At 39.2% G+C, this 24532-nt stretch overlaps 1 protein-coding gene across 2 annotated transcripts in view; it reads right to left on the bottom strand.

The window, feature by feature from the left end:
• STARD9 (StAR related lipid transfer domain containing 9) overlaps window positions 1-24532 on the bottom strand; it is a 117921-nt gene that overhangs the window by 60711 nt on the left and 32678 nt on the right. For both annotated transcript variants that reach the window (XM_012766565.3, XM_076004283.1), the window contains exons 4-7: window positions 11827-11943; window positions 10122-10154; window positions 9971-10032; window positions 7868-7980 (exon numbers count right to left, since the gene is read on the bottom strand). In XM_012766565.3, the coding sequence (XP_012622019.1) occupies window positions 7868-7980; window positions 9971-10032; window positions 10122-10154; window positions 11827-11943 (325 nt within the window). The remainder of the gene's footprint in view (window positions 1-7867; window positions 7981-9970; window positions 10033-10121; window positions 10155-11826; window positions 11944-24532) is intronic.

Here is a 24532-nt window from a genome sequence, read left to right as displayed (position 1 = left end):
AGAGATAAAAGATAAAAAATACAGAAGAGAGGGTAGGAGTTATAGAGTATATGGAGAATAGAGCTAACATATCTGTAACTAGAGTCCCAAAAGAAGAGGAGAGAATGGTGATAAAACCAATATGGGAAAAGGTAATGGCTAAAAACTTTCCAAAACTAATAAAAAAATATATAAAATGACAGATTCAAGAAGCCCAGCATGATTTTTTCCCCATCACCTAAATAGTGTTTATTGTACCTGTTAGATAGATTTTTATCCCTTCCCTCCACCACCCTCCCCTCCATCATGATTTTTAAAAAGCCTAAATCTACCCCTAAGTACTTCCTAAAAAACTGCCAAAAACCAAAGACAAAAAGTCTTACAATAGTTAGATTAAAAGATGACTTCAACAGAAACAATGGGAAGACGACAATGGAATAATTTTTAACTGCTGAAAGAAAATAACTAGCAATTCAAAATCCTATAGTCAAACTTATCCTTCAAGAAGAAGAAACAAAGATTTTTCAATCAACTGAAAGCCAAGAGAATTAGTCAATAGCAAATTGACACTAGAGGACATACTAAAGATCATTCTTGTAGCAGAAGGAAATTCCAGAAATGAAGTAGGAATTTTTTTAAAAAATTAAGAGCCATAAAAATGACACATAAGGCCGGGCGCTGTGGCTCACGCCTGTAATCCTAGCTCTTGGGAGGCCGAGGCGGGCGGATTGCTCAAGGTCAGGAGTTCGAAACCAGCCTGAGCAAGAGCGAGACCCCGTCTCTACTATAAATAGAAAGAAATTAATTGGCCAACTGATATATATATAAAAAATTAGCCGGGCATGGTGGCACATGCCTGTAGTCCCAGCTACCCGGGAGGCTGAGGCAGAAGGATCACTCGAGCCCAGGAGTTTGAGGTTGCTGTGAGCTAGGCTGACGCCACGGCACTCACTCTAGCCTGGGCAACAAAGCGAGACTCTGTCTCAAAAAAAAAATGGCACATAAGAAAGGATAAATAGAATTTAAATCAATTTATAAACAGATAAATAGAATTTAAGTCTACAAGGTTCTTTTATTGGGAAGTAGTAAAACTTAATATTAGTCTTTGATAAATCAATGATCCATGCTGTAATCTTTAGAGTGATCACCAAAATAATAATAAGACAATGTGTAAATAAGCTAACAGAGAAGAAACATGGAATAATTTTAAAAACTTGAAGCATACATAGGATCAAGGTGGCCAACTAGACTAGAGGTAGTTTGTGCCTCCTTGATAGACAGGAACCAGAATAGTAAGCAGATTCTCACATTTTTTTTTTATTTATTTTATTCCCAAAATCATGGCTTGTTGAAGATTCTCACATTTTGAACAGATTGTCTAGGAGAGAATGCTAGGATTCACCAGGGAAGTGACAGAAAGCACCATATAATAAAAATATGAACTGAAATTAAGAAATAGGAAATAAGCTTTCAATGGAAAGAATCCACAAAGCCATGAGGTGATTCTTTAAAAGGACAAATAAAATTAGTAAGCCCTTAAACTGAACAAGAAGAGATAAGCTATCATAACCAATGTTAGAAATGAAAAAGTAAACATCCTACATTTACCTAAAATGATGAGAATATTATACTTTATACAGATACATTTTAAAAATTTAGAGGAAATGAATATTTTTAGAAAAATATAACCTTCCAAAACTGACATAATAAAAAATAGAATATGTGAAAGAAATCAAGGCCATAATTTTCTTTTCTTTTTTTGAGAGAGAGAGTCTCGCTTTGTTGCCCAGGCTAGAGTGAGTGCCATGGTGTCAGCCTAGCTCACAGCAACCTCAAACTCCTGGGCTCAAGCGATCCTCCTGCCTCAGCCTTCCGAGTAGCTAGGACTACAGGCATGCGCCACCATGCCTGGCTAATTTTTTCTATTAGTTGGCCAATTAATTCCTTTCTATTTACAGGAGAGACGGGGGTCTCGCTCTTGCTCAGGTTGGTTTCGAACTCCTGACCTCGAGCAATCCGCCTGCCTCGGCCTCCCAGAGTGCTAGGATTACAGGCGCAAGCCACTGTATTACTGTGCAAGCTCATAATTTTAAACTTCCTCACAAAAAAATCCCTTCAGACCTAGAAAGGCCTTACCATTAAGTTCTGCCAAATATCTAAGGAAAAAATAAGCCCAATCTTATTTTTTTAAAAAAGTCTTCCAGAAAACAGAAAAAGAGGGAGCATTTCCCACCTCATTTTAGCAAACAAACATAACCTAAACCTAACAAGGAAGAAAAGGAGAAATAGAGGAGGAGGTAAAAGAGAATAGGAAGAAGAAAAAGAAGAGGCAGAAGAGGAAGAGGACATGGAAGAAGTTGATCACTGTAAGCAAATTTCACTCTTGAACATAGATGCCACAACTCCAAATAAAATATTAGAGAAATCAAATCCAGCAATATATAAAAAGGACAATATAGCATAACTAAGTTGGATCTATTCCAGGAATGCAAGATTGCTATGACATATAAAAATCAATAAGTATAATTCACCACATTAACAAGATAAAGGATGAAAATCATAATATGGAAAAGCACTTGTGGGCCGGGTGCAGTGGCTCACACCAATGGCGAATTTGAGGGCTGAAGCAGGAGAAGCAGAAGATGAGCCCAGAAAGCAAGGAAGTACTCAAAGAATGATGAAGATATGGCAAAATGTTCCACTTGAATGAGATCCCAAGGGTTAAATCTGGGGTAATTTGAGTGTGAAAAAAATAAATAGGCCAGGCACAATGGCTCACACTTGTAATCCTAGCACTTTTGGAGGCTGAGGCTGGAGGATCATTTGAGGCCAGGAGTTTGAGACCAGCCTGAACAATGTAGCAAGACCCCGTTTCTACAAAAAATTGAAAAATTAGCCAGGTTTAGTGGTGCATGCCTGTAGTCCCAGCTACTGGGGAGGCTAAGGCAGTAGGATCACTGAAGTCCAGGAGTTTGAGATTGCAGTGAGCTATGATGACACCACTGCACTCTAGCCTGTGCAAGAGAATGAAATCCTGTCATCAATCAATCAATGAATGTAACTGAAGGAAACCCATTTGAATGAAATAGGAATATATGAATCCATACTGATATAAATAATAAATTGAAAGTTTGATGAGGATAGGATTTTTACATGGTTTCAAAGCACCATGCCACAAAATATTCATTGGTTACAAAGGGAAAATAGTGACTTCAAAGTGAAGAATCCTGGCAGACATCACCTTAGTAACGAAATGAAAAATCCTGAGTAATGGGAACAATCAAGTGTACCTCACTTGATGGTGTCAAATTTATGAAAGTCAAGGAAAGACTGAGGAACTTTTTTAAATAAAGGTTACTGGAGAGATACCCAAATTAAACGTAATCCATAATTTCAACTAGATAATTATTAGAAGAATTGGTAAGACTTAAAAATGGGATCCTTTTAATAAAGAGATTTGTTCTGTGAAGTTTGGAATTGGTCAAGGGACTGCACTTGGGGATCTGGAGGGCTACATCTGGCCTTGAGGCTGCAGGTTCCCCACCCCTGGATGGTAGTGATATATCAAAGTTAATTTGCTGATTCTGTTGGTTGTATTGTAATTATGTAAGAGATTATTCCAACACCCTAATAAAATATTCAAGGGAGACAAGTCCTCAGGTCTGAAATTTACTCTCCAATGGTTTAGGGAAAAAGTTGTTTATACTGTACTTGCAACTTTTTTGTAAGTTTGATTTGTTTAAAGTTAAATAATAAAACTCTTAGAAAACTAAAAGAGAATTCCCTTACTTGCAAGGCAGTGCTACTCAAACTTGGTCCACAGACTGGGTTCAGTTCTCAGATTGTTACTGGTGTGCAATGAGATAAGTATAGAAATTGAGAGTGTTGGAAACTTTTATAACAGTAATAGTTTTGATAAAGTAATTTTTATATCTGTTGACTCTAGCAAAGAAGAATTGGAGTTTGTAATTAAGATACTGTTTTCATTTTTCTATGAAAATGAAAAGTGACTCCTTCTATTCTTATTTTATAAATATACTGGTACACTAAGGATTGGAATTAAAAACAAATAAACCTGGTCCTTCACCACAGAGAGGTTGAGAAGCATTTGATAAAGTATTTATTGAAACAACCAGTATTGCAAACATCCTAATTCATGGTAAGATGTTGAAGCTTTCCTCTGGAAACAAGATTAGATACCATTACCACTTTTATTTAATATTGTACTAGAGGTCCTAGTCACTGCAAAAAGGCAAGGAAAAAAGGGATAAGAATTAAAGGGGTGGGGGGAAGGAACTCCTGTTAGTTGAATACTAAGTACACAAAAAATACAAAATAATTTTTTTTCAGAGTCCAAACTACCTTCCTCTAATATCGCTTGCTTTGTACCCATCTCTTTATATCAAAATAAAGGCTGAAGCAAAAATATCATATTACCTCTGTCTCACTTAGATGTCAGTTTAAACTCCATGACCACAGACCTCTTATGTGTGCTTTAGGCAAGGCTCCATACATTTCAGATTTCAACTTAATCTCTTATCTAATTAATAAACATTTTGATGGAAAAAAATAGGTTACCCTTTCCTTTCTTTGAATTTAGGTAGCTATCAAGGTCCATCTCGAAATTATAAACTGTAATTACAAGTTCTTTTTTTTTTTTTTTTTTTGACACAGAGTCTTGCTCTGTCACCTAGGCTACAGTGCTGTGGCATCAGCCTCACTGCAACCTCAAATTCCTGGGCTCAAGCAGGCCTTCTGCCTCAGCCTCCCGAGTAACTGGAACTACAGGTTGTGCCACCGTGCCCAACTAATTTTTTCTATTTTTAGTAGAGATGGGGGTCTCGCTCTTGCTCAGGCTGGTCTTGAACTCCTGCTCTCAAGTGATCCTCCCACCTTGGCCTCCCAGAGTGCTAGGATTACAGCTGTGAGCCACTGCGCCAGGCCTTGGAATTACAAGTTCTTTAAGGGCCTTATATTTTCATAGTTCTCATGGTGCCCTGAATAGTACAGGCATCTAGTAGGTACTCAATAAATCCTTGTGTAATTGTTTTCAAGCCAGAAACCACTTTCCACTTCAGAGTCATATTCACAAAATGTATAAGCATAAAGACAGACAAATAATACATCAATAAAGAAAGCAAACATTTTCAAAAATAAAAAATTTTCTAAAATGTCATCAGAGGGTAGTAACATGAATAACAGTTCAGTGTGACTACTCCTAGCTTATAAGGCTAGTTCTATACTATTTGAGCCCATGGCTCCTTCACTAAAAAATGGGAGAAATGTCCACCTATGTTTGTATGGTTTAAGAAAGTCTGGACTGACTTCAGGAAACTTGTAACCCAAGACCTAAGAGACTTTTCCTTCGTTTAGAATTCAGTATTTTCTACCAAACATCCTCTCTCCCTCCAAGGGGTCACTCCATAAAGGTATCCAAAAGAGTCCTTAACTTTGCATGAGCCCTGAGATTTCAGTCCTGATCCTGTCACTGATGCTGATGCATGATCCGAGCTGTACGGCCTTGTATGAGTTTATATCTTCTCTGGGTTGCAGGTACTACGTCAATCAAAGAATGTATGATCCTAGGTCTCCTTCCAGACTCTCAATGTACAGTATTCTGTCCCATGCCTCTCTTCCAGTCCTGGGCAAGGTCCCAGTTGTAAATCCTCTCCCAGCTAGCTGTATGACTTTAGGAACATCCCTTAATTTTTTCCCAGATTTCATTTTGTCTTCTGTATAATGAGGAGGACACTTGGACATGTCTGAGGTATCCTCTGGTTACTACACACACACAGAAAACATTTTAAGACGAGAAGTTTGATACTGCTGCATCAACTCATGGTCTACCTTGAAAGTAATGCTTTTTTTTTTGAGATGGGGTCCTGCTCTGTTGCCGAGGCTGGAGTACAGTGGCAATATCATAACTCACTGTAGCCTCAAACATCTTGTCTCAGTCTCCCAAGTAACTGGGGCTATAGGTGCACACCACCACACTTGGTTAATCTTTTTTTCAAGACGCAGGTCTTGCCGGGCGCGGTGGCTCACGCCTATAATCCTAGCACTCTGGGAGGCCGAGGCGGGTGGATTGCTCGAGGTCAGGAGTTTGAAACCAGCCTGAGCAAGAGCAAGACCCCCTGTCTACTATAAATAGAAAGAAATTAATTGGCCAACTAATATACATAGAAAAAATTTGCTGGGCATGGTGACACATGTCTGTAGTCCCAGCTCCTCGGGAGGCTAAGGCAGGAGGATTGTTTGAGCCCAGGAGTTTGAGGTTGCTGTGAGCTAGGCTGATGCCACGGCACTCACTCTAGCCTGGGCAACAAAGTGAGACTCTGTCTCAAAATAATAAAAAAAAAAAGACGCGGGTCTTGCTATGCTGCCCAGGCTGGTCTCAAACTCCTGGCCTTAGCATCAATTCTCCCACTTCAGCTTCCCACCATCTGCCTTCTTTCATTAGGCTAGATCTTGCAATTAAGTAGGAACAGATGGGTTCTTTTGTGGATGAAGTTTTTACCCTTTTAGGCTAATTATAAGAAGTAACATAGAAGGCCGGGCGCTGTGGCTCACGCCTGTAATCCTAGCTCTTGGGAGGCCGAGGCGGGCGGATTGCTCAAGGTCAGGAGTTCGAAACCAGCCTGAGCAAGAGTGAGACCCCGTCTCTACTATAAATAGAAAGAAATTAATTGGCCAACTGATATATATATATAAAAAAAAATTAGCCGGGCATGGTGGCGCATGCCTGTAGTCCCAGCTACCCGGGAGGCTGAGGCAGAAGGATCACTCGAGCCCAGGAGTTTGAGGTTGCTGTGAGCTAGGCTGACGCCACGGCACTCACTCTGGCCTGGGCAACAAAGCGAGACTCTGTCTCAAAAAAAAAAAAAAAAAAAGAAGTAACATAGAGCCAGTTGTGGTGGTGCATGCCTATAATTCCAGCTACTTGGGAGGCTGAGGCAGGAGGATCACTTGGGCCCAGGAGGTCAAGGACATGCCAGCCTTGAACATAGTGAGATTGGGCTATTTAAAAAAAAAAAAAGTAACACATGTAAATTTTATGTTCCTATTCCTACAGCATTATGCTAATTTAAATCCTAACAAGGAGAAGGACATGAAAGATCAAGAGCTGGTCTCGTCTCTCATCAGGGGATGGCCAATAGGTTTGACAGTCATTGATTCTGTCACCATAGGTTTGACAGTCATTGATTCTGCTACCAGTATCTTTTCCCAAATATTCCAGCCTGGAAACAAACAAACAAAAAATTACCACTTACTTTGCCAGGAGCCAGTTTAAGTTTCCACTATAAAACTGTGCCAGGCACAGTGGCTCATGCCTCTAATCCTAGTGACTAGGGAAGCTGAGGCTTATTCCATACCGCTTTCCCCCCTCATTTACCATGGTTTGCTTCAGCCACACTGGCCTCCTTGAAAACAGTAAGCCTCCTCTCAGGTCTCTAGTTCAGCCTATCCCCTTTCCTCAAACACTCATCATAGCTACACCATTCTTCACAGGACTGGCTCCTGTACTCCTTTCGGGTCTCAGCTTAAATGGTACCTGCACAGAAAAGCTTCTCCTGACCAACCCTGTACAGGTGGGTCACCTATACCTACTGGTGTTCTTTTCCATCACTACATCTAGTTATTTTTGTATTAGCCTTTATCATAACTTGTCATTAGGTGCTTGTTTTCAGACTCATGTCCACTAGAATATAAGCTCACCTGTGTGGGCAGGACCACATCTTTTCTACTAATCAGTGCATAACCAGTGTCTAGTACAGTAGCTGGCACATGGTAAGTATTCATTACATGTATGTTGAATAAAATAGTGCACATCGGGAGAGCTTCCCAGGCTTCAGTTTGGTCTCAGATCTCCAGGACCACAGTAGCTCACCTTGTACATAGGGCCCCATCTCCGGATGCTCCCTGACCCGCAGGGTATACGACTTTTTTTGAACAGATTGCTTCAACAGATCCCGTACCCGTTCATTATAGATTTCCAGGAAACTAGAGACAAACAGAGAAAGGTTACATAATCAGATTTTGAAAAATGTAGGAAAAACACTAAGCCCAGAATCAGAAGGTCCTAGTTCCTGTTGCAGCTCTACCTCTGACTCTAAGACTTTGATCCAGCCAGAGTTCTCCCTTGAGTGTCTTTCCATACGCATACAATAGAGTTTTGAGCATTGGCTGTCATTATTTCACAGTTTTAGGTTTCTAATGTCAGTGCTGACTTAAGTTTAGCTCTCAAGGGGCTATTTCAGTGTGGTTTTTAGGGTATTCTGTCATCAGACTCTGCCTTGATCAGACTTTCACAGCACGGGGTCTACAGAGCTTGTTTCTTGATTTTCAAACATGTTCCTTGAGATCTTTTGTTCTGTGAAGGTACCTCAAGTGCAGATGTAACAAGGGAAGCTAAGTAAGAAAGGTTCCAGTCTCCACCCATGCTTTAAGTAGGATAATTATCATTTTATATGTTTTATATACTGGTATTCTCTATATAATATGCTGTTGCATAAGTATCTACTGACATCACATTCCTTTAAAAAACAGTTACAATTCTTTATTAAAACCAGTAAATATTTTATTAAATAAGAAGGTTGACTTCTCACAGAAAGGTCTTCCTCACCACTCTACCTGATGCCTCCAGATGGTTAACGGGGAAAAAAAAAAGAAAGAAAGAAAACAGAAAGGTCCTCCTCACCAGAACATGGAAGCCTGCCTATGGAGTCGGCAGTCAGAAAAAAATGTTCCAGTTCAAAGATGAACTATATTCACACTTGTCTCATGTTTTTCCCTAACCTCCTTATATCTGGACATAAAAACCCCAGCTGTCTCTCAAAATAGTAATTCCCAGATTTTATGGACAATAAAACATTTAATATATATCCATATATGTATACATATAAATGTGTATATCTACACAGAAGTTTGCAAATAATTTTGCAAACTTAAAAAATGTAAAAATAACATTCACAATCATTTAATTTTTTAAAAAAGCAGTTGTTCCTTTTGGGGTGATGAAAATGTTCTGGAACTATTAATAGATAGGGGCCATGGTTGTATAATTTTATAAATATTGTAAAAATCCCTGAACTGTACACTTTTACATTTTATGGTAAGTTCATTTTATGTTAGGTGAATTACAGGTCAATTTTTTTAAAAAAGGATAATGAATACCAAAAAAAAAAAAAAACACACAAAAAACCAAAAAACAAAGAATAAAGGGAAATTGGTAAACTTACATCAATATTTCACAGTATATTGGTTACTTTATCTTGGAATAGCCAGCACTAGTCTTGGAACTAGGGTTTGAGAATGACTGCCCTGGAGAATAATCCAGTAGGGGGCTAGAAGAGAATCCCCAAAGCCAGCATGAATCTGTACAGAAAGTAAAGAAAAGGAGGCCGGGCGAGGTGGCTCACGCCTGTAATCCTAGCTCTTGGGAGGCCGAGGCGGGCGGATTGCTCAAGGTCAGGAGTTCAAAACCAGCCTGAGCAAGAGCGAGACCCCGTCTCTACTATAAATAGAAAGAAATTAATTGGCCAACTGATATATATATAAAAAAAATTAGCCGGGCATGGTGGCGCATGTCTGTAGTCCCAGCTACTCGGGAGGCTGAGGCAGAAGGATCGCTGGAGCCCAGGAGTTTGAGGTTGCTGTGAGCTAGGCTGACGCCATGGCACTCACTCTAGCCTGGACAACAAAACGAGACTCTGTCTCAAAAAAAAAAAAAAAAAAAAAAAAAGAAAAGAAAAGGGAAACTAGACAGCCCGGCTAAGCTGGCCCACAGAAGGAGAGAACTACTTGTTAAGTCCAATGGTAGGGAATTAAGTTTTCTAGAATCAAGGACCTAAGTATGTTTCTCATCTCCCTGTACTGTTCTTCTGTGGCTTTTCTCCATCTCTCTGGTAACTCTGGAAGCAAAAAGAGGACAGCTAGAATTTGGAGTAAAAGTAGAAACACTGTAGGGTCCCATATCTTGATAGGTACTTACCTTACTTTTATTCTACAGGAGGAAGGCGGTGAGGCATAGTCTTCCTCCCTGACAAAGAGACCCTGCACAAATCAGAGGGTTGGGGATTCATTGTAGGGAATGTACAAAGGAAACCTACTTTGAAAGAATCCAGTCAAAAGAGAGTCTCTACCTCACATATTCGGGGTGTCAGCCCAACAGAAGCCTGGAGAACGAAAGAAAGGAAAGCATTATTGTTTACTCAAGGTGACACTCTCCTCCACCCAATACCCAGGAACCATCCTCAGCATGGGGGATAGGAACGTAGGCTCCTTATAGCCTCTTCACTTTAGGCAGTTTCCATGGAGGCATATATAAGACTTATATGCCAGTGCTCTCAAAACACACACTCATGGGAAGAATGTACCAGATAAGAGGCATATAATCACAAGATGAAAAGAGAAGCTAGCAAACCCAGATACCTGCTTTTATGCAATGAAGATTATGTCATTCTTGGAAAAACTGAATTTACCACTGTGGTTCCTCCTAAACTCCTACACCTCCTAGCCCTACACACAGGTAAGACCAGAATACATGGGTATTTGAAATACACATTTAGAGAGGGGTGGCTTCTTTCTCCCTCTTGTGTTCGGTGCTAACTTGTAGTCAGGTTAAAGGCTTTATACTTTGGTTTAGTGGGCAATTTCTTCTTTTAATTTCAAATAATGTGAACCCACAATAAACATGGACAAAGTAGGAAATGAGCTGGGCCCAAGGCAGCAGGGATGATCATTTAGGAGGAATAATGACCTAGAGAACGTCCTCATATAGTATTATTTGTCAACCACCTCAACAGGATACTTCTAAACCTAAAATAGAGGTATTCTTGAGGAATTCTGCCCTCTTAATTTTCTATAATGAAGGAAGATTCTCACTAAATCCTATATACTTTTGAAATCACCCGGCCCAGGAGCTGGTTCTCCTGCTTCCTTCTAGTGCATGGATCTAACACATGTAGGCTTAGAGCTGGGCCACAATAATTCCATCTCTGCATAGCCCCACTTAGCACTTAAGATTCAGTCTAGGTCTTGTCCAGAACAAAAAAGACACCTGCACTCAAATGTTTACAGCAGCACAATTCACAATTGCAAAGTTGTGGAAACAGCCCAAGTGCCCATCAATACATGAGTGGATTAATAAAATGTGATATATGTATACCTTGGAGTACTATTCAGCTTTAAGAAACAATGGTGATATAGCACCTCTTGTATTTTCCTGGATAGAGTTGGAACCCATTCTACTAAGTGAAGTACCTTAAGAATGGAAAAACAAGTACCACATGTACTCACCAGCAAATTGGTATTAACGGATCAACACCTAAGTGGACATATAGGAATAACATTTATCAGGTGTCGGGCAGGTGGAAGGGGGGAGGAGGGAGGAGGGGATGGGTATATACAAACATAAGGAGTGAAATGTGCAACATTTGGGGGATGGTCACGCTTGAAGCTCTGACTTGAGTGGGGGGGCATGGGCAATATATGTAACCTTAACATTTGTACTCCCATAATATGCTGGAAAAAAAAAAACTTCAAGTGATGAACTTGGTATTGAGAAATTCAGTAAAACTGACTGAGGTCTACTTTCATAAAATGGGGCTATAAAATTCTAAAGCTTTCCAGATTTTAATAAAGAGGGGCTAATTATTCAAAGTTTATCTTTCAATTAAATGCTGAAAAACCTATTCTTAATACAAAAGAGGGCTCGTTAAATCTTGTTAAAGTTGACTAACTATAGAAATCAATCACATTCCACCTCACAGTGGCCAGGACAATGTAAGATTCAGGCTTGCTGTGGCACTAGGAAGATAGCTCATTATAATACTAAATAATACTCACTGGGGTCCCCAGCATGGTATATGTCTTCCCAGAGCCTGTCTGGCCATAGGCAAAAAGGCATATGTTATAGCCTTTGGCAGCTCCAGATAGTACTTCCATCCCTAAATCCTGGAACACCTGTAACAACAAAAGCAGAGAGAATGTCACTATGGTCCTTCTTCCCAGAACAATCTAAAAAAAAAAAGTATAAAATATTTCAAACATACATGACTCATTTCACAAAAATCCATTCAGCTTCAGAAAAAGATGGCTAAGAAAAATTCACTCAGCCAGCCAGTCATTTAAGTATTTTTAAAAATGCTTACTATATGCTGGAAACAATACACTTAAGATTTTTAAAAAACTATATGTTTCCTAGTCTTAAGGCAAAGAGTCTACAAGAAAGGGCCGGGGGCAGTGGCTCACGCCTGCAATCCTAGCACTCTGGGAGGCCAAGGCGGCAAGATCACCCAAGGTCAGGAGCTTGAAAGCAGCCTGAGCAAGAGTGAGACTCCATCTCTACTAAAAATAGAAAGAAATTAACTATATATTAATTTAATATATAGAAATTAACTATATATAAAAATATATAGAAAAAATTAGCCAGGCATGGTGGCGCCTGCCTGTGGTTCCAGCTACCTGGGAAGCTGAGGCAGGAGGATCGCTTGAGCCCAGGAGTTTGAGGTTGCTGTGAGCTAGGCTGACGCCACAACACTCTAGCCAGGGCAACAGAGTGAGCCTCTGTCTCAAAAAAAAAAAAAAAAAAAAAAAAAGTCTACAGAAGGGCAAAGACATGCAAGTAAAATAATTCTTTTTCCTTCTCACAAGAAAATGTTTAATATGGTTAACAGGGTAAAGCTACAGTGAAATACTGCCCAGAAACATACAAATTCAGTGTCTTAAGATACCACACTGAGGATACATTAAGCCCAGAAGTTAGGGAAGGATTTTCTTTATGGGTTGATTTTCTATCCACTCTCTCCTCAGATTGACCCTGGCTGGTTTTGCTGGCCAGTTTTAGTGAATCAGAAACAGCCAGACATTCTCATGTGAAAACTCCTATACTTTGTATATTGCCTAAAAGTCCTGTTGAATTGTTAGACAGACTCTCGTCTCAGGAAAAAATAGTCCAGCACAGCTTCCCAGTTCAACCAATCATCAGCAGAATGTCACATGGACATGTGCATACCATGGTTTGTATGGTAGACATCGACCCTTCGTATTATGGCTGCCCAGTTTCCAAATACTCTTTCTATTTGGGGAGAATCTGATTGTGTCAGTCTTGGTGGGAGCCAGGGCCCAATCTTCTACTAAAGAAGCCAAACAGGCCAGATACTCATCCCCATCTCCTGGCCCCTGGAACACTAGCACATGAATGAAGCCTGCTAACTAAATGTTCTCACTTGAATTTTGAAAGAGACACAAAAACAAAGCAGTAGTTGATAAATTCTCCATGGTGACATTTAAGAGTCCAAGAGGGCTGGACGCGGTGGCTCACGCCTATAATCCTAGCACTCTGGGAGGCCATTGCTCAATGTCAGGGGTTCAAAACCAGCTTGAGCAACAGAGAGACCCCAACTCTACTGAAATAGAAAGAAATTAACTAGCCAACTAAAAATATATAGAAAAAATTAGCCAGGCATGGTGGCGCATGCCTGTAGTCCCAGCTACTCGGGAGGCTGAGGCAGTAGGATCACTTGGGGCCAGGAACTTGAGGTTGCTGTGACCTAAGCTGATGCCACAGCACTCACTCTAGCCTGGGCAACAAAGTGAGACTCTGTCTCAAAAAAAAAAAAAGAGTCCAAGAGCATTGCTTGCTTAGCACACAGAGGTTGCAGTGCCAGGTGTGGGCGTGATGGCTTACACCTGTAATCCTAACACTCTGGGAGGCCGAAGTGGGCAGATGCTTGAGCTCAGGAGTTCAAGTCTTATGGAGAAGGCATAGCATCCCTGAGCAAGAGTGAATCCCATCTCTATTAAAAATAGAAAAATTAGCCAGGCATTGTGGCACATGCTTGTAGTCCCAGTTACTCAGGAGGCTGAGGCAGGAGGATTGCTTGAGCCTAGAAGTTTGAGGTTGCAGTGAGTTATGAAGATGCCACTGCACTCTACCCAGTGTGACAGAGTGAGACTCAGTCTCAAAAAGAAAAAAGTGTCAAATGTGGTGCTCAAATCAGCCTACTCAGTGATATGGCTTTGCCTGGGTTCTCTGCCGCCTAGGGTCCCATGCCTTCCTGCCCATTTTTAACTTTCCCTTCAATTCTGTGAATCATCTGATATGGTTTCAAGTTGTATTGTGGTTCTTATAATTTTAAGCTGTGTGAGTTTTGGCAAGTTACTTAAACTCTGTAAACCAAACTACAGGTTTATTTACTTGTAAAATGTATATTTGGTATCTATATCACAGATTTGTTAGAAAGATTAAGTGAAGAAATACATGTAATTAGGGACAAAGGAGTTGCTAACTCAAGACCACACTATCTGTTCTATGTTTTAGCAGCTGCAGTTAGCTTCTTGGCCAGTGAAATGTTTATGTTTTGTTTTTAATGCTCCCAATATTCAGACATAGGGCCAAAAGAACGCAGGGAGCAGTGAAGAGACTTGGGCCTTAAACAATTCCCACTCCTTTGCCCCACCTCCCTCACAGCACTGTCTGTTCATGACCCTGTAGTAGCAAAGGTAAAAACTGGGCAGGGTTCTCTTTGCTTCCTGAATTCTGTCCAGGTAAAATTCCCAGAGACTGAAGGAGGGGTGTATTTCTCTTCATTAGACCACCTGAATCTGTCCTCTATTTACTAGTTGGAAAAATTTTCACAAAATCCCACCTTTCTTTCTAGTACTCCAGCAGAAAATGGGAACAGAGATACAGACAGAACAAAAGTCACATCTAGATTGAAATGTTACTTCTTCCCACAGCTCATGCACAGCTGAGCAGAGGGAGTACTCAGTGGATTGCAAGAAAAACAAAAATGTTACTTTGTTAATGTCTTTATCCAAATTCAAATAATTTCCTGGAGGCTTTATGAAAACATATTTGAAGATATTATATTCACTCAATAGTACACGATGTCAAGAGGCAAAACCACTAGGCTCCAAACCTGGGATTGGTGGGAAATGTTAAGATGCAGCTACCATTCCTCAAGAACTGTGGGGGCTTAGTTCATTTTAGGTACCTGGAAAAACTGCTGCCTTCAATAGGGGGCAGATGACACCATGTCCCACTCCCACTATGATAATATAATGAAGCAGATGGAAACAACTCACTGTGAACACCAAGAACAGTTTTAAGGCTAAAATATGTCACTGAAAGGCAATCTGAAGCTAGAGGGTTGAGTTGTAAAGGAAAGGTGGGCAGTCTGACTTTTTTCCTGGAGTACAAGGAGATGAAAGCATTAGATAAATGATGTGTAAAATAGCCTTCCCATCTTTTTAAGTATTAGCTAGATAGGTGACAGCCTACTGGATGCTTTGTATGGGGACTTCTAAAACCTGAAGCCAAAACCAAAAGCTCTAGCAATACCCGGGATCCTAAGGGCAACTGAATCTAGAAATCAGAACTTTTTTTTTAAGTTCTCAAAAGAATAAGAAGACAAGCCACAGACTGTGAGAAAATATTTGCAAAAGACATATCTGACAAAGGACTATTATCCAAAATACACAAAGAACTTTTAAAACTCAAAGCAATGAGAAAATGAACAACCTGATTAAAAAATGGGCAAATGATCTGAACAGAAATCTCACCAAAGAGCTACCGACAGCAAATAAACCTATGAAAAGATGCTCGACATCATATATCATTAAGGAATAGCAAATTAAAACAATGTGACACCACTACACACCTACTAGAATGGCAAAAATCCAATACGCTGGCAACACCAAAGGCTGGTGAGGATGTGGAACAACAGGAACTTCCATTCATTGCTGGTGGGAATGCAAAATGTTACAGACATTTTTGGAAGAAAGTTTGGCAGTTTCTTATAAAACTAAACATACTACATGATCCTGTAATCCAACTCCTTGGTATCTACTCAAAAGAGTTAAAAATTTATGTCCTCTCAAAAACCTGCACATGGATGTTTATAGCAGCTTTATTCATAATTGCCAATAACTTGGAAGCAACTAAGATGTCCTTCAACAGGTGAATTAATAATTTATAGTACATCCAGACAATGGATTATTATCCAGCACTAAAAAAGAAACAGGCAATCAAGCCATGAAAAAAACATAGAGGAACCTTAAATACATATTACTAAGTGAAAGTAGCTAATCTGAAAAGGCAACATATTATATTATTCCAACTGTATAGCATTCTGGAAAATTCAAAACCACAGAGACAACAAAAAGATCAGTGGTTGCCAGGGCCAGGGAGGGAGGAAGGGAGCAAAGGAAGGAGGGAGGAATGATTAGGCAAAACACAGAGAATTTTTAGGGAAGTGAAAGTATTCTATATACTGTAATGGTGGTTACGTGCCATTACACATTTGTCAAAACCCACAGAATGCACACTACCAAGATGGGACTCTGGATGATAATGATATGCTTATGTATGTTCATAGATTGTAACAAAAATACTACTATGGTGCAGGGTGTTGATGGGGTGTGATTTGGGGGGAGGTGTTTCATGTCCAGATGGGGGTGTATGGGAACTCTGTACTTTCCGTGCAATTTTGCTATGAACCTAAAACTGCTCTAAAAAATTGCCTGTTTAAGAAAATAAGTTCAGGTCAGGCGCGGTGGCTCATGCCTGTAATCCTAGCACTCTGGGAGACAGAGGCAGGCGGATTGCTCGAGGTCAGGAATTCAAAACCAGCCTGAGCAAGAGCGAGACCCCGTCTCTACTATAAATAGAAAGAAATTAAGTGGCCAACTAATATATTTATAGAAAAAATTAGCCGGGCATAATGGCACATGCCTGTAGTCCCAGCTACTTGCGAAGCTGAGGCAGTAGGATTGCTTGAGCCCAGGAGTTTGAGGTTGCTGTGAACTAGGCTGACGCTACGGCACTCACTCTAGCCTGGGCAACAAAGTGAGATTCTGTCTCAAAAAAAAAAAAAAAAAAAAAAAAAAGTCAGGAGTTCAAAACCAGCAGGAGGAAGAGAAAGACCCTGTCTCTACTAAAAAAAAATAGAAATTAATTGGCCAACTAAAATATATAGAAAAAATTAGTTGGGCATGGTGGTGTGCCTTTACTCCTAGCTACTCGGGAAGCTGAATCAGGAAGATTGCTTGAGCCGGGAGTCTGAGGTTGCTGTGAGCTAGGCTGATGCCATGGCACTCTAGCCTGGGCAACAGAGTGAGACTCTGACTCAAAAAAAAAAAAAGAAGTTCAGCAAGATAAATCTTAAGAGATGGATCTCCCTGATTATTGCAGATGTATCAGTAATATTATCAGACATACCCTTCTTAAATCCAACTAGAATCAACATCTCTGGAGATTTTAAGATGACTGTTCAAGATCCAAGAATAATGGTAGGCCTGTATTTTTCCAAAGAAATTTTTCACTGATAGGTTCATTCGTTTGTTTTTGGTAGTTCTATAGTTCTTTTTATTATGTACTATGTTACCTACCCAAAGTAGACTCATAATATTAAAAAAAAAAAAAAAAAAGACTACTTTAGGATAAGGGAACGGTTCAAAACAATTAAATAAATAATTGATTTCAAATATAGCTATCGGAAATTGCTGAATGAGTGAAAACTATGGATACTTTAAGGTCAAAAGAACAGTTTGAAAAAAAAACTAAAAACTAACTCTGTCTGTTAGCAAGAACATTTAAACTGGAAAATGATTCTAGACAACTGCTGGAAACTGTTCAAACATATGGTTTCACTAATGCTGCTAGTAACTTAGGAAAACCTTAAGTAACCCAGGGTTGTACATACTTGCACTTGACAACACAGAGACGCTAAGATAAGGTTGATACTATTTGTGGATCTACTGACCCATCCTCTCCAAACTTCCTGTAGTAGTACAGAAAAGCAGGGTTCAGGTCCCCTTATTTGAAGACAGAGCATTTGTGGAAAATATTAACTTAATGGGGCCTGAACTTTTTTTGGGAAAGGGCTTAGAATTATTTTTCTCTTCCTCTGAACAGCTACATTGATAGTTTAATGGTTAAGAGGACAAATGTTAGACCTTTCTAGGTTCAATATCTGGCTCTCTGGGCAAGTAACCTTACCTCGGTTTCCTCATCTGTGAAAGAGATAAAAACAGTACCCATAGCTCACAGGGTTTTTAAGAGGATTAACTGTGTTAACACATGTAAAGCCTTTAAAAAAATGCCTAGCACAAAGTAAACACTAAATAAACATCAGTTTTTATTGTTATTACCCTATATTTTTCTATTTTTCTGTACAAAGACTACTCAAAAGCATCATCTTTCTCTCTGGTTCCCTCCTATATTTATATTTCTCTTAAGAGAAAGATGACTCTTTTGAATAGTCCTTATACTTTTTTTCATTTTTCTGTATAACAGTACAATAAAGTATAACAATACTATAAAGCATAATAACCAGATACCCCAGATACTTGAATACAAATGCCATGTTTAGTATGTCCCAACTTCATATATATACCTTTTGAACAACTCTCTCTCTCTATCCTATTAAAAATTTATTTCTGGCTGGCAGCAGTGGCTCATACTTATAATCCTAGCAGTCTGGGAGGCTGAGGCAGGAGGATTGATTAAGGCCAGAAGTCCAAGACCAGCCTGAGCAAGAACAAGACCCTGTCTCTACAAAAAAATAGAAAAATTAACTGAACATAGTGGCACACATCTGTAGTCCCAGCCACTCAGGAGGCTGAGATAGCAGGATCACTTGAGCCCAGGCATTTGAGGTTGCAGTGAGCTATGATGAAGCTAGCTCTGGCCCAGGTGACAGGGTGAGACTCTGCTCAAAAAAAAAAGGCATTTATAAAACCCCCCTCACGAATCATTAAAGAAATAATTAAAACTCTTTCTTGCTAAATGGACACATAGGTACTACAGTAATTGGGTATTGGGCAGGTGGGAAGGGGGGTGGGTATATACATACATAATGAGTGAGATGTGCACCATCTGGGGGATGGTCACACTGGAACTCAGACTTGTGGGGGGAGGGAGGGAAAGGGCACTTTTTGAAACCTTAAAATTTGTACCCCCATAATATGCCAAAATAAAAAAAATAAAAAAACTCTTTCTTGGCCAGGCACAGTGGCTCACACCTATAATCCTAGCACTCTGGGAGGCCAAGGTGGGAGGATCGTTCAAAGTCAGGAGTTTGAAACCAGCCTGAGCAAGAGTGAGATCCTGTCTCTAATAAAAATAGAAAGAAATTAATTGGCCAACTAAGAATATATAAAAAAATTAGCCGGGCATGATGGCACATGCCTGTAGTCCCAGCTACTAGGGAGGCTGAGGCAGGAGGATTGCTGAGTAAGTATAATAAGGAAGTCCCCTCTGATATAACTCTTTAAAAAAGGTAACCTGGAATAATTTTAATTTAACCAATGAGGTTTTTTTTCCACCTTACAAAAGCCACCATTCTGCATTGCTTAATGGGAGCCATATTTTATTTTCTAGAATGGAGGCTGCCCAGATCCACAAATCAGAAATAAAGGCCAATTCGATCTATAACTAAATTTGTTGTAACTTTGTCTTTTTATAGTACCCAAAAAGCAATGAAAAGAATAACATACCATACCAATGAAATATAGCAAAACCTATAATTGGAGAATAATTTATGATCTTATATATACCTTAATTAATAAAGAAAAAACCCTAAATATGTTTTAACTTAAGGAATTGGGGTGGGGAAGGAAAATAAACCAAAACAAGTTAGGTAGAGCTTGAATGGATAGATAAACAAACTGTGGTACATCCACACAATGGAATACTATTTAGAAGTAAAAAGAAACAACCTCTTGATACATGCAACAACATGGATGGATCTCAAATACATTATGCTAAGTGAAAAAAACCCACTCTTAAAGGTCACATACTGTATTAAGTCTGTAAATATGTCATTCTGGAAAAAGAAAAACTATAGGAACATAAAACAGATCAGCGGTAACCAGGGATTAGGGTGGGAGGATGGTGTGAATACAAAGGGGCAGCACTAGAGAATTCCTTGAGTTGTTCAAATTATTCTGTATCCTGTCTGTGGTGGTGGTTATAAGAATCTATGCATGTGTAAAAAACTCAGAAATGTACACCAAAAAAAGTAAACTTTACTGTATGTAAATTTAAATTTTAAAAAATTCAACAAAATTAGGAAGTGAATTAATATAAAAAACTGAAATTGACAGACTATAAAACAAAGTACGTTGGAAAGGATAAATATGTACAAATGCCACCTCTTTGAAAATGAAAAACCAATAAAATAGATAGTGCCAAAGGGGGGAAAGATCACAAATATATAAAAAATAGGATAAGAGATAGAACCATAGATAAAAATTTTTTTCAAAAACATTTTTTAAATTATAAGAGGACATTCATGCACAGTGAATATAGTCTAAGACCATAAGTTCAGAAGCCAGAAGAAATGGGTGATTATCTAGCCCAATATAAACTACCAAAATTAACTCCAGTAAGAGTACATAATAATGCAAGAATGAAAACAACAGTGAAAAGACAATTTAATACTCAAATGGGCCAGGCATTTTGGCTCATGCCTATCATCTCAGCACTTTGAGAGGCCAAGGGGGGAGGATTGCTTGAGGCTAGGAGTTCAAGACCATCCTAAAAGCAAGAGAAGACCCTGTCTCTACAAAACACAGAAAAAATCAGCCAGCCGTAGTGGTACGCGCCCATAGTCCCAGCTACTCAAGAGGCTGAAGCAGGAGAATCATTTGAGCCCAGGAGTTTTGAGGTTGCAGTGAACTGTGATGATGCCACTGTACTCTACCCAGGGCTACAGAGTAAGCTTCTATCTCAGAAAGAAAGAAAGAGAGAGAGGGAAAAGGAGAGAGGGAGGAGAGGGGGGGAGGAGAGGGGGGGGAGAGGGGGAGGGGAGAGGGGGGGGAGAGGGGGAGAGGGGGGAGGGGGAGAGGGGGGAGAGGGGGGGGAGAGGGGGGGGAGAGGGAGGAGAGGGGGGGGAGAGGGAGGAGAGGAGAGAGAGGGGAGGAGAGAGGGAGGAGAGGGAGGGGAAGGGGAGGGAGAGGGAGAGGGAGGGAGAGGGAGAGGGAGAGGGAGAGGGAGAGGGAGAGGAGAGGGAGAGGGAGAGGGAGAGGGAGGGGAGAGGGAGAGGGAGAGGGAGAGGGAGAGGGGAGAGGGAGAGGGAGAGGGAGAGGAGAGGGAGAGGGAGAGGGAGAGGAGAGAGGGAGAGGGAGGAGGGAGAGGGAGAGAGGAGGGAGAGGGAGAGGGAGAGGGAGAGAGAAAGAGAGAAAGAGAGAAGAGAGGAGAGGGAAGAAAGAGAGAAAGAGAGAAAGAGAGAAAGAGAAGAAGAGAGAAGAGAGAAAGAGAGAAAGAGAAGAAAGAGAGAAAGGAGAGAAAAGAGAGAGAAAGAGAGAAAGAGAGAAGAGAGAGAGAGAGAGAGAGAGAGAAGAGAGAGAGAGAGAAAGAGAGAGAAGAGAGGAGAAAGAGAGAAGAGAGAGAGAGAGAAAGAGAGAAAGAGAGAAAGATAAGAGAGAAAAGAGAGAAAGAGAGAAGAAAAGAGAGAAAGAGAGAAAGAAGAGAGAAAGAGAGAAAGAGAGAAAGAAGAAAGAGAGAAAGAGAGAAAGAGAGAAAGAGAGAAAGAGAGAAGTAGAGAGAAAGAGAGAAGAGAAAGAGAGAAAGAGAAAGAGAGAAAGAGAGAAAGAGAGAAAGAGAGAAAGAGAGAAAGAGAGAAAGAGAAAGAGAGAAAGAGAGAAAGAGAGAAAGAAAGAAAGAGAGAAGAGAGAAAGAGATAAAGAGAGAGAGAAAAGAGAGAAAGAAGAAAGAGAGAAAGAGAGAAAGAGAGAAGAAAGAAAGAAAGAAAGAAAGAAAGAAAGAAAGAAAGAAAGAAAGAAAGAAAGAAAGAAAGAAAGCTGTGTATATTTAAATAGATAGGAATATCTTTTATTCTTGAATATGTTAACTAGAATTCACCCAAATATTACCCTATAGATGTACTTTCCTTCAAATTTTCTTAGATCTAATAAAAATATGTGAAATAATGTTAATCTAATCAGAGACTTCTAATAAAATCAGGTGGAAATTATTTTTTCAACCAGTATTTGTAGAGCATCTACTAAAGCAAAATACCGTGCTAGGTACTACTCTCATTGTTTAAGGTGAATTGTTAGGATTAGTTTGCACAATGAATACTTCATTGGAAGTGTTCTATTGAAAACCAGTGTTTTAGATCCACATAGCTAGTAACATTTACTAAGCAATTATTTTGTATTAGGCTCTTTCCTTAGCACCTTAAGCATTAACTCATTTAATCTTCACAATACATCTGTTAATATGAAGTAATTACTATTACCAGTCTCTAATTTTTATAGGAGAAAACTGAAATCACACAGCCAGTAGGTCCTAATAAACAAATCTCTTGCTCTCTCTCACTGTGATGATCTGCCACTAACAAAATAACTTTGTTGGCAGGGTTATCAGGAAAAGCAAATTTTATCTGCTGAACATTAAGCTATTACCCTACAATTTAAAATTGTTCTTCAAGGTTTCCTTATTTCCTGTTGTTTTACTTTATACCGGAAGAAACTTTACTATGTTTCCCTTTCAGTATTTCTGAATAACAGTTTCACTAATATTTTGTAATGGCCTTTGGCCAAAAATAATAAAATCTGATCCTACTGCCATTTGTTAATCATTTCTGGAGTCTTTTTATTCTACTAACCTTTTCATTTATACATGAAGAGAATTATAATCTCATCCCCAACCTTCATCCACATGGCCATTATTAAGTGACCAGAATTTGAAGCCTTATTAGAGACTGACATATTTTTTCTTTCTTTGTTTTTCAAATTAAAAAGAACGCTCATTTCTTGTACCAAGTGAAAAAAAATACAACAATGTATAAGGAAAAAGCTCACCCCTAAGCATACTCATTAAAGTACTCAAAAGGTACCTTGATGTGTATCCTTCCCTACCTTTCTCCACATATACAAGGACATATGTGGTCTTTTTGTTTTTTATTGAAATAGATGTACATAATACATATCAAGCTGCAACTTGCTTTTTATCACATAGTATATATCATGAACGTACCAGTTAAATCTATTAGCTATACATGTAACTCCCTTTTTTCACGTCGAGGATAAAATGTCATGTCATGGTCAACATATGGTACATATACAGACACAGTTACACAAATACAATTCGCAATACTTAAAACAGCATTCATTATGCTGTAGGGGAATGTTTTATTTCCTTTTTACCTGCCTTCTCTCTTCCTTCCTCCTCCATTAACCCCCACTCCCAGGTAACATGGAGCAACAAGGATGCCTAACAACAGGCATCCTTTCTTGTTCTTCTCACAGTTATAATCATAAACACGCACACACATATTTATTTACAGGTTTTGATTACCTCTTTCAAAAATGGGGTATCATACGTTGTTTTTCTCAGTCAATACCATCTCATGAAAATTCTTCCAAGTCAGCTGCAACATATTCCATGGTGTGAATGCACCAAAATTGATTCAACCATTCTCCTATGAATGGAATGAGCAACCACTTTGTTTCTACTATCTTATCCCTACTAATGATGCTTCAATAAACATCCTTGACCACATATCCTTACGGACTGGTGTTTTTATTTTTATAGAATAAGTTTCAGGAATGAGACTGCTAATAAGTCAAAGGATAAAATATTTATTTTAATAAATATTGCCAGATGGCTTTTCTAAAAGGCTGTAACAATTTACATTTTCATTGATAGTGTATAAGAGTACCCTTTTCTGCACATTTCCACCAGCAATCTATTATTGTTCTTTTTAACTGTTCTTAGCTTGAGTTATACAAACTCATATCTCATTACTATGACAACAATGAGAGTTTGAACTCATTCATCTTTTGGCCATTCAGATTTGCTCTATGAAGTGCCTATTCATATCCTTCATCTATTTTTCTACTGGATTGCTTTCTTTTTCTTGTCCATTTGAAAAACTTCTTGTAATACTATAAACAGCAGTCTTTTATCTGCCATATGCATTGCAATTTTTTCCCCAAATCTGTTGACTTTTTTAAGTTAATAGACTTTTTGAGCAGTTTTAGGTTTACAGAAAAAATGAGCAGAAAGTAGAGTTCCCATATACTCGCTCAGTGTCCCCACCCCTGAGTTTCCTCTATTATTAACATCTCCTATTATTGGGTACATATGTTACAACTGATGAGCCAATATTGATAATTATTAACTAAATCTCATAGCTCACATTAGGGTTCACTCTTTGTGCTATATATTCTATGGGTTTTGACATGTAAATGTATAATGTACATGTATCCACCACTGTAGTACACAGAATAGTTTCACTTCCCTAAAAATCCCCTGTACTCTACCTATTCATCCCTCCTTCCCTTCCTCAGAACCCCTGGAAACCACTGATCATTTCTACTATCTCCATAGTTTTGTCTTTTCCAGAGTGCCATATAGTTGGAATCATAAAGTAGGTAGCCTTTTCAGATCGGCTTCTTTCACTGAGCAATATGCATTTAAGGTTTCTCCATGTCTTTTCATGACTTAATAGCTTATTTTTGTCACTGAATACTAATCCACTCTATGAATGTACCACAGTTTGTTTGCCCATTCACCTATTTAAGGACATCTTGGTTG

The sequence above is a fragment of the Microcebus murinus genome, chromosome 6, assembly GCF_040939455.1.
Source record: "Microcebus murinus isolate Inina chromosome 6, M.murinus_Inina_mat1.0, whole genome shotgun sequence".
NCBI classification, from domain to species: Eukaryota; Metazoa; Chordata; class Mammalia; order Primates; family Cheirogaleidae; genus Microcebus; species Microcebus murinus.
Note: the sequence above shows the minus strand (reverse complement) of the source record. Positions and strands in the feature narration are given on the sequence as shown.